General features: G+C 41.0%; 1 protein-coding gene across 2 annotated transcripts; it reads left to right on the top strand.

The window, feature by feature from the left end:
- The first annotated feature begins 349 nt into the window (after window positions 1–349).
- On the top strand, window positions 350–6944 carry LOC103652994 (uncharacterized). 2 transcript variants are annotated; one of them, XM_008679972.3, is made up of 9 exons: window positions 350–606; window positions 2064–2361; window positions 2461–2571; window positions 2660–2770; window positions 2950–3060; window positions 3168–3245; window positions 3357–3449; window positions 3892–4038; window positions 4503–6944. In XM_008679972.3, the coding sequence occupies exons 2-9, from the start codon at window positions 2101–2103 to the stop codon at window positions 6327–6329; spliced, it is 2739 nt and encodes a 912-aa protein (XP_008678194.1). In that variant the 5' UTR covers window positions 350–606; window positions 2064–2100; the 3' UTR covers window positions 6330–6944. The 2 variants fall into 2 exon arrangements, with proteins under 2 accessions (XP_008678194.1, XP_008678195.1); XM_008679973.4 differs by lacking the exon at window positions 350–606 and adding an exon at window positions 1775–1897.
- The last annotated feature ends 3390 nt before the right edge of the window (window positions 6945–10334 follow it).

The raw sequence follows: 10334 nt of genomic DNA, 5'->3' as shown, positions 1-10334 counted from the left end.
TTTTACGCTGATTTAATTAAATGGATCGACGGGCTAACGGACTGGCCCGACACAGTTAGCAGGCCAGCATGACATGCCTGTGCCATAGTTGTGACCCGCGTGCATCTAGCCCGTGTCGGACGTTGTTACGCTGATTTAATTAAATGGATCGACGGGCTGGCCCGACACAGTTAGCAGGCCGGCATGACATACCTGTACCATAGTTGTGGCCCGCGTGCATATAGCCCGTGTCGGGCGTCGTTTGACATCTATAGACGTGCAGCGGATTAATTTGAAATAGCTGTGAGGGGTTATTTGTAAAAAAATGACGTATGACGACCGTTGAAACTGGTGCTTTAAGTATAGTATAGATATAACATATGCTGTTTTGGTAAAGTGGAGGAAAGGCGAGTAGAGGCGGCTGACGAGGTGACGCGTGCGTGCGTGGCGTCCAGCGTCCCCCTCCCCCGTCTCTCTCCCTTTCTCTCTGCAGTCTGCACGCCAAAAAAAAAAAAAGTCTTCAGCCATCTCGACGGCTCGTCGGCTCGACCACTTCGCCTCCCCACCCCGCCGGAACCCTAACCCCAGCCGCGAGAGCTCCACCCGCCGCGCCGTGCCGATGGGACGGTGAGTCACCCGTGCTCTCTGCCCCCTCTACTACTTCCCTCCACCTCCATCCTCCGGGGCTCGGGTGGCGGGTGGAGCGGGCGTTCCGGTACGCGGGGACGCGATGGGATCATGTGACTCGGTGGACTCCGGGAAATTTGGTCTGGTTCGGTCGGGCAATTTGGCGTGGGGGATTCGTGGTGTTCTCTCTATTTGGGGTCCATGTGAGTGGGAGAGAGAGTGGTTTGGGGAACTGGGGCCTGTCTTCTGGCTGCGTTTGTCTTTGGGGAGTGGATTTATGGGCTTGGAAGAAGATTGAATTCCGGGTGCTAGAGCAGCGATTCGGTGCGGTAAGCAGAGGCGCACGAGGGAAATCGTAACTTTAGGTCGAGATGAGTACCGCTCTCTAGTATGCATATTAGGTGAAGCGTGCAAGCAGATTTTTTTGTCTGTTAAATCTAAATCCAACGGTAGATACAATTGTGGTTTTCTAGAGGTTTTTTATAAAGCTACATCAGATGGTGGTAGAAGGGTTTAAGTGCTAAATATGACATATCGTTGGATCTAGATCTAACGGAGTAAAATATCTGCTTGCACGCTTCCACCTAGTGCATGCTTGCATATTAGTCGTCGCTTCCTACTAAGCTACCGGTGCCTAGTGGACTATTAGTATGTGATTTGCTGTCTGGGTGAAATTCGGGTTTGGAGGTGTCCGGTTTTTAGGGTTTATAGAAAAGTATAAATAGCCAGTGGTCTCGTGGGCTGAGCTATGGATGGATGAAGGGAGATCAGGTGAGCATCATCCGGTTCCTAAGGCGAAATTCTGCCTTCAGGCCGGCTTTAAGGTTTAAGCCCACCTGACCAAAAGGCATTGGCTTTTGTTTTGCCTAATGGCCATTCTGTAAACACTTCTGCTGCCACATTTATTCCCTTGGTGGTATATGACTCTCCATAGATTTTACTTAAATCCTACCAAAGTTTACTTGTAAAAAACACTAACATGATATTTAGGGGTGTTTGGGCTGCTCCAGCTCCAGAAAATTTGGTGGAGTTTTTGGAGCAGGTCATTAGTTGCTATAGAAAATCGTGGAGCTGGAGTTATGAACCTTTAGAAAAAGTCATTTTGTTTATTATTTAGATTTAAAATATTTTTTAAACTATTTAAATTTACATTATAAACTACAGCTCCACGCCGAAGCTGGAACCTAGAGCAGTCCCAAACTTTTGTGAGAAAATTGACGCTGTAGAAAATTTTATGATCACAAACATTGAAAGCACACGACAGCCTCAACCACTCGTACGGCAACAAATGGTGAATATCTGCCCTCTGGTTTACTCCAACTTTCTCTTGTCGAGGATCTGGGAACATTATCACCCATTCGTCGTTACTAACTGCAACTATTTCCATGAATTGATGAATAATATATATTTATATATGCAGCTTTTAGAACATTTGTTGTTTTGGTGGACTTGAGCAGGTCGTTGTGAATTGAAGTAGCTTGGAAGAGCAGTGTTATGCACAGCGATGGGAGACAATGTCCTAAAACTCAGGGTGGGCTTCTCAGGGTAAACTGCATTATGGATTCTGGCAACAGTTCATGCTCTAGAACACGAAGTGGGCTTCTAAGATTAAAGGGCTTACTGGATTCCAGTGGTGTTTCGAGTTCTAGAACTCGAAGTGGCCTTTTAAGGATAAAGAGCTTTGTGGATTCCAGTGATGGTTCATGTTCGAGGTCACAAAGTGACCATGTAAGATGTAGCCCTCCTATTGTCGAGGTAAAAAAGTTTCTGAATCAGTATTAAGCCACCACAAAATTATTGACTGCACCATGACAAGTATGTTAGGATTTGACACTTCTGTATCCTACATGCTAGGCTATAATAAATGACGAAGCAGTCTTGAAGGAGTCTCCTGATGGATTGATGAAAAAAGAGATACCTGTTAGGACTCAAAATGAGTTTGTTAGACAGAACTCTGCTGACAAGGCATGCTAGTTTTTAACTTCTCAATTTTTGTTTGTTTTTTGTGCACTGTTATATGTTCGTTAGAGTTTCCTGTCATATTCTATACTAGGCTGTAACCAAGGACGATTCAGGCATGCGGACGCTTCCCAATGGGAGTTTGAGTGAAGATATGCCTTCTAGAACACGGAGTGGGCTGGTCAGGAGAAGCCCTACTGTTAAGGTACAAAAAAAAGGTCTAAACCCTCCCTCTCCCTCTATTTATTTAATTTCAGTGCAGGGTAACAAGTGTGTCGATCCTGCATCAAGGCATCCATTATTTTCTTGTTTGCTCTTTTATTTATCTTAGGAGTGCAGCTTGACTAGTATTGTGAAACTTGTCATCTTTTGTTTTATTACAAGACTTTAAGCAAGGATCAATCAGTCATTAATGGGCTGGCTGATGGGTCACTGAAAGAAGACATGCCTCTTGGAACACGGAGTGGCCTTGTCAGAGGAACCCTTGCTGCCAAGGCATGGATATTTGTAGCTAAACACCCCTTTTCATGTGATCTAATAATGCAATGTGATAATGACTTTGAGAAATTACTGCCTTTTGTTTCATCTTGGATCCAATCAAGACTCCTGATGGATGGATGAAGAATGACAAGGCTGCTGGAACACGGAGTGGTCTTGGTGGTGGAAGATTGGTAGCCAAGGCAAGCAAGTTTCTAACCGGAAACCTAAACCTCCCCCCCTCCCCCCCCAAAAAAGGATACCTATTTAGGTACTTTAGAGGTAGAACTCTGACACTTATCTGTTGTTTGTAGACTGTAAGCAAGGACAAAAGGGCTGTTGAGGGTTTGCCTGATGGATGGCGAAAAGAATACAGGCCAAGGAAGAATGGTTCATTTCTGGATGTGGTATGCTGTCATGACCGTTTTCCTCGTGTTATTTTTCTTCATCGAAACAACATATATAAGTCACTACCAATATTTATTTAAAATAGAAATTGGATATTAAGAAATAAAAATATCTTGTACTTCAAATTTGTATACTAAATTACTAATATAACAGAACGGCTACCTTTTGAAAGAGAGGAAAACATATGTGAACTTCAATATTTCTTTCTTTCATGTTCCATAATGATAACAATGCCCTACTTGGCTACTTAGATGAAGGTTTTAGTTTATGAGTGATGGTGTCTACTTTAAAAGAAACCTAACTACCACTGCAGATACTACATACAGTTATGTTTGCTATGTTATAGAATCCCTACCATAGATCTTATTTTGCTTCACATTGCTTTGTTTATTTTTCAGTGAACTGGCTCTTTTGGCCTCTAATTCTTTTTTATCTGTGCAGTACTACATTGATCCAGTCAGTGGATATGAATTTCGCTCTTTTAAGGATGTGCACCGTTATCTTGAAACTGGAGATATTAGACAGTGCGCCGTGAGACCAAAGAAGAGTACCATCTGCGAAGTTCATATAATAGAAAGTCAAACTCATGTGAGTTCCTTGCAACTTTTGTTTATCTGACTACTATATATTCATCCATCAGAAACATTAGAGAAACAAATTCTAGGAAGCATAACTCTTATGCACACCTCAAGTTTCACGTATCTGTTTGTAATGGGTATTTGGGAGTTGAATCATATTGTAGTCATGATGCCTTCCACGTCATGAAACCAGCTCATATCCTGGTGAACACACTATCCCCTTGGAGAATAGGATCTTGCAAGTGCATGTTTTTCTTTGTGCGACCTGTGAAGAATTGGAGCTTTTACTTTGGATGCTCCTGTGGTGTAAAAAGATCACATGGTTCAGATGCCTTGTGATTTTTTAATATGATGTCAATTTACATACCATGTACAAAACTATGGGTGATTGAATAGAGTTCTTTTTTGTTTATTTCTGCACGCTCGTTTTTTCTTTACTTCACTGATTACTATTACATAATTTTGTGGAATCAGGCAAGTGCATCACCACAACACACGAGGCCTGGTACTGCGGATAAGGGTATTCAGTGTGAAATATTAACTTCGGATGGTATCATGGTACCATTGGGGGAACTGATTGCTCCATATAATGGAAATGATACTGAACATACTGTGTTACCAGAGCCTGAGAACTTGAAAGCAATTCAAGGGTCTGACAACAAGCTTGAGACTTCGGAACACGTGAGTGTTCAACCGGTTTCTGCACGTAATGGTTCAAGGCAAACCAAATCTGTTAAAAGGAAAGAACGAAATGCAGAGGTCAAATCCAAGAAGCGCAAAACCAGTTCTGCTGTGACTGCTGTTCGAGCGTCGCCCCGCTTAGCTGCATTGAAGGTTCAGCTTGAAGTGAGCATCAAACATGAAGATGCCATGGTTAGCATAAATCATGTGGACCAGGTACAGACTATAGAAGAGAGCGCCATTGATCAGGCACACAAAAGCCAATCGGGCTCTGTTGATGAGATACATGGTAATCTGGAAAGCACTTTCAGTCAGTTACAGTTGAGCCAAGCAGACACTGCTAATGGAATGCAGGCTATGCAGGAAAACACTACCATTCATTCACAACCAAGCCAATTGGATACTCTGAATCCTACACACAGAAGCCAGGAGAATAGTGGCAATCAGTTACAATCGGTGCTCACAGATTCTTCGATTCCAAAACGAACCACACAGGAATGCACTATAGACGAGCCAAGCCAGCCAGGCATAAATCATATACACACAGATCAGGAGTTCACTGGGAATCAATTTCGGTCGAACCTACCAGATGACACTGTTATTTCATTAAGGGATATTGAAGAATGCACAGCCCACTCAAAGCCAAGCAATACCGACAGTACTGGACAAATTCAGGCCAATGAGGAAAACACTGCCAATCAAGTACAGTCGAGCCTAACAGACACAGTTATTCCAGTACCGGTTATTCAGGAATATGCTACTGGTTATTCACAGCTGAGCAAAGCTAACACCTCAAATAAAAAACAGGCCAATCAGGAATACATAGCTGATCAAGTACAATCGAGCCTAACAGACACTGTCATTCCAGTACAAGTTATTAAGGAATACACAACTGGTTATCCACATATTAATAAAGCTGACATTTCAAATCAAATGCAGGCCAATCAAGAAAACACTGATGATCACTTATATTTAAGTCAAGTAGGCTGTGTCACTCAAATGCAGATAATTGAGGAAAATTTGCCCAAGCAACCTCAGCTGAGCCAATCAGGCACTGGGGGTAGAATACAAATTGATCTGGAAAGCACTACCAATCACTTGCTACCAAACTATGATGAAAATTCTATGTTGCAATGTGGTTTATCTTGGGCTCCTGAACAGAACAGCGGAGCCCTTAGTACAGATTTCTGGAAAAATGTTGAAACTCAGGCTTCATCGGTTTCCATGCCAATAAATGGAGCACCTGTTGCAAGCTTTCCAGCAAATGTTAGATTCCACAATGCAGCAGCAGCAGCAGAACCTGCTTTACCGCCACAGGTTGCTCCAGCTGAAGCAGGTTCTGATCAGTCGGGGTTGGCCTTTCAATCTGTTTTCGGAAACATCTGGTCGGATCCTTGCATCGAGTTTGCTTTTAAGACCCTTACAGGTGACATTCCTGTTCTGGACGACACAACGGCTGTCACAGACTACTTTCCGGAGCAACAAGACTTGAATAAAGGCCCAGCACCAAACCGTGCAGGTTCTGTTGATAATTCCAGAAACCACACACAAGTCGATGTGAACCTTCCACCACCTGCTCTGGATGATTTCTACAATGGCAATTGGTTCCCTCCCCAATGAATTCAGTATGGGAGGAAACAAATGCAATAACATTTTGTACCTGTGAAAAACAAATCAGAGAAGGCTAATGGCCAGATTACAAAGCAATGGTCGTGCGCTAATGATTTCTACAATGACAGTTGGTTCCCTCCCCCAATGAATTCCGTGTAGGGAGGGGAAAAATGCAATGACATTTTTTTAGCTGCGGAAAGGCAAATCAGAGAAGGCTAGCGGCCAAATCCCAAAGAATCAATCGTGCACTCTGAACTGAATGTGTCATCCCGGAGGACACATTTTGTAAAAAAAAAAAAACAGTAGCTTTATAGCCTTATTAGACTGTTAAAACACACTCGACTGATCTGGTTCCATCAACAAGGCTTCACGGAGACTGTCGAGTACCTGATCTGGGTCATGTTTTCCATAGTTTGCTTCTGTGCAGTTGCCTAATAAGCCCATTCGTTGTAAACTAGCTAGTTCTAACTTAAGAAAGCTCCCTCAGGGCCTATGCATGGGTCTCTGATTATTGTGCAGATGAACTGTTGTTCTGGACATTTTGAACATGCAAATGTGGAAGCGTCACTGTCAGTTGAATTATGTTTCAGCCGAATTGAGAAGCGCTAATCCGCTGTTTGTGTAGAGTTTGCTGAATGTTGATGCTTGTGCTTGGTTACTTGGATCAGTGTTTTTTAGGGGGCTCGGCTTGCAGTAACGATGCACCTTGTTATATATCCAGAAAACCTTGGTTGTCACTGTTTTACTTTCATCACTTACAACTTGACGTATCTCGTTTTGCTATATTTTAAGCATTTGTTTTTTTTGCTACTTTCATAAAAGCATGTAGTTATCTTGACAAACATGAATTTTATGCATATGAAGCAATTTGAATAGTGTGTTAGATTGTACATGTCTTTGGTAGCTTACGAGGCTTAAGAATAACCTTACCAAATAATTTCACAAGCTCATGTAATAATTGTTGGAGAGGAAAAAAATTGACTTAATATTCATGGGACTAGTGATTAGTCACAAGAGCGAGTAAGGTTACTTTTGTGCGTTCGTGTAATGGCTCTTTTGAAGCTTTGGGGAAACCTGGGAAACTTCTTAATCTCTAACGTTGACTCACTCTCAATGTTTAGGTTAATCTTTGATTGTATATCTTTAAGCGTCTCGTGCATCCTATCAATGCCCATGCTATTATTATCTTCCTCTATTGCTGCAGTTGTGTATTTCTCATCGTTTCATAATCTATCACGAAATCATTTCGACATAGGTGTTTACTCATTTGACTTTGTCATATAAGTTTGCATCTTGATAGTTGCTGTGCGGACGCTGGATCTTGTCAACAGACAACAAAGAAATGACACGATTGATAAAATTGTTAGTCTTAGCAATCTGTTTAGCTAAATGAGCCTGACTTTTATTTCAATCACCATATATCCATCGACGATTTTCATCCATATTTGAGGCTATAAAATAAAACAAGTTATACAATGATAATGTTTTATATTGCCTATAGGTATCCTAAATCCTCCTAAGTGTGACTGACACAACACCGATTTATGGTGAGCCTATAGGTTTTAAACTAAATGTCATCCGTATAACCCTATTGCTCTCCATTTGTACGCATGAATATGGTGCAATAGAGAACAATATAGGTTATGTCATCAAAATTTGTTTAAACCACATAGCTCGTCATAAATATCATGTTATACCGGTCACTCAGAAGCTATCCAAATAAGAGATAATTCTAGAATGACAAATCTCACATGTGTAACACAAGTGAAGAGTGTCGATCCAAAACATATGACATATTACTCTACTGACGTAACATTAAAATAATAATCTACCGACATAATATTGAAATAGTTAAACTTTTGCGGGGCCTAGTCGTACATGTTCGTCGTTGTCGGAGGATGTGATGCTGACATCGAGTATGCACACAACAACATGGGTATGTGATGTCGTGCCAAGCGTGCGACAACGTTGACACTAGACGTGTGTGGAGACGAGCAGGTGCATCCGGGGCCGGCTGAGGGGGTCAAGGGCGGTGCTAGGGGTCGAGGGCTCGACGATCGAGGTTCAAGAACGACTGCCGGGGGTCGATGGCAGGTGTGGTCAAGCTAGGGCCACTAGATGTGATGACTATGATGGAGTGCAATGGCTAGAAGAGTCCGAGCAGTGGTTGGCACGAGCGTGGCCGCGACGAATGAAGAGGTAGAGTAGAGGTCACGCGCGAGTGTGGGTGAGACTGCAGGTAAATAAGGTCAATTTTCGTCTATCGTTATAGGTTGTGGCTTAGCCGCTGAAATTAACTTATATATTTTTGGTTGGAGCCAACTGCCGAAAATTAGCTTATTTTCGGCGCCTAACAGTAGATCGTCAAGAATAAGCTAATTTCGGTTGCCTCTGCAAATGTCACAGGAAATTAAAAGGCCACCAAAAAAATTTAATGTTTCCCTGTACATGGAGTATTTATAATTTTTCAAAAAACTTATATATGGTTGTGAACATGAAGGTTTGTAGTGATTAATATAAATTTTGTCTTTTTCCGTGCACAAGTTGAATTTCAATATTTTGAAAAACTTATATATGGTTTTAAACATGAAGGTTTGTATTGATTAATATAAAATCTGTCTTTCGTTTATCCGTGTACAAATTAAATTTCAAGTTTATATTTTTAAGATGATTGAGGACATCATAACTTGTGTTAGAAAAATAGGTTAAGATTTTTTTCATCATTATTTTATATTTAGTTTTGTACCATTAAAGTTGCCATCTTATTTGAGCTCTAAACTATCAAAATAATTATAAAAAGCATAATATATTTTTGTAAGCTAAGTATGACATTAACTACTAATTAACCAACAAAAACTGAACTAAAAACTCAGTTTGTATATAAAGAAATAAGAAAGAAGAATTTTATTAAAATGTTATTAAAGGGTAGATTGAACCAACTTAAATAGGCGGGAGTGGGATACATTTGAACTAAAAAATAATTTATGGAACATATGGTCATTGTAGTAATTTGGACTTCTTCCTTTATTTTTTATCAATGATCAGGCTAAGCCAACTAACATCGCTGTAGAAAACAAAGTACCATCACCAGCACCTAGCAGTATGTGCAAAAACAAGGTGAACACGTACAGACAGACCCTGCCTGGCATGATGCAAGCGGATATGGTTAACCCGAGGTAGATTATTATTTTACTCCTCTTATTACGGTTGTGATCTCGATAGACCAGATATCTGAATACTTTTTCAGGAATTTAAAAATCAACGGTGGCTTAAATAAATAATACTGTGTATAAATAAAATTATACCTGACACGGAGAGTTGCATATATCGTCACACAAGGCACTGGCTAGATACTACACTAAAATCTCTGGTTTTATTTCTTTACGGCGATGACAAACCACACGTTAGCTGTTGCTTAACTAACTGCTGATGGAAACTAAGTTTCTGTTTCGACCGTTACAGTAAGTACGTAGGGAATAGTCGTGATTGAAACTGTCTTGTCCCCCTGAGGTATAATCATGTTCCTATATATCTAAATGCTATCTATGTCGCTTAGTGATTGGTTGTCCGTACCATCTCGATTTGGACCACCGTATATGTTGACTTTATCTGAGTTTTTGTTTGTTTGCCCTCGTGGGTGGACACTCGTCCAATCAGGCAGAGTGTGTATGTATGTGTGCAGACTAGGTCAGCAGCGGATTAGGTTTAAATTTTTATGATGGGTCCAAGTTTTCAACTTAACAAAGCTATTTTGAGTTATAGGCAATATGCCTATTAAAAACTACATGTTTATGGTAGTTTTGTGGACCTCAAGAGCTGCTAATTACCTAATTCAGTATTTCAGAAATGCACTTAAAAATAAGGGTAAGCATGCATACATCATGTGAGCATTTTGATACCTATCGTGTTCCACGAAGAAAAAAAAAGTGTATTTGCCATGCGACCCTTAGGCACGGCTAAGGGTCTCTTTGGATACATGATGCTAAATTTTAGCACTATATTTTTAATTAAACT

Source organism: Zea mays, chromosome 4 (genome assembly GCF_902167145.1).
Source record: "Zea mays cultivar B73 chromosome 4, Zm-B73-REFERENCE-NAM-5.0, whole genome shotgun sequence".
Taxonomy (NCBI): domain Eukaryota; kingdom Viridiplantae; phylum Streptophyta; class Magnoliopsida; order Poales; family Poaceae; genus Zea; species Zea mays.
The sequence above is the reverse complement of the archived record's forward strand: the minus strand, read 5'-3'. Positions and strand labels throughout refer to the sequence as shown.

Coding starts and splice junctions, on each gene's coding strand:
- LOC103652994 (XM_008679972.3), top strand. CDS start 2,101: ATGCACAGCGATGGGAGACAATGTCCTAAAACTCAGGGTGGGCTTCTC. Junction 3,246..3,356: donor GTGGAAGATTGGTAGCCAAG/GCAAGCAAGTTT, acceptor TGTTGTTTGTAG/ACTGTAAGCAAGGACAAAAG. Junction 3,450..3,891: donor ATGGTTCATTTCTGGATGTG/GTATGCTGTCAT, acceptor TTATCTGTGCAG/TACTACATTGATCCAGTCAG.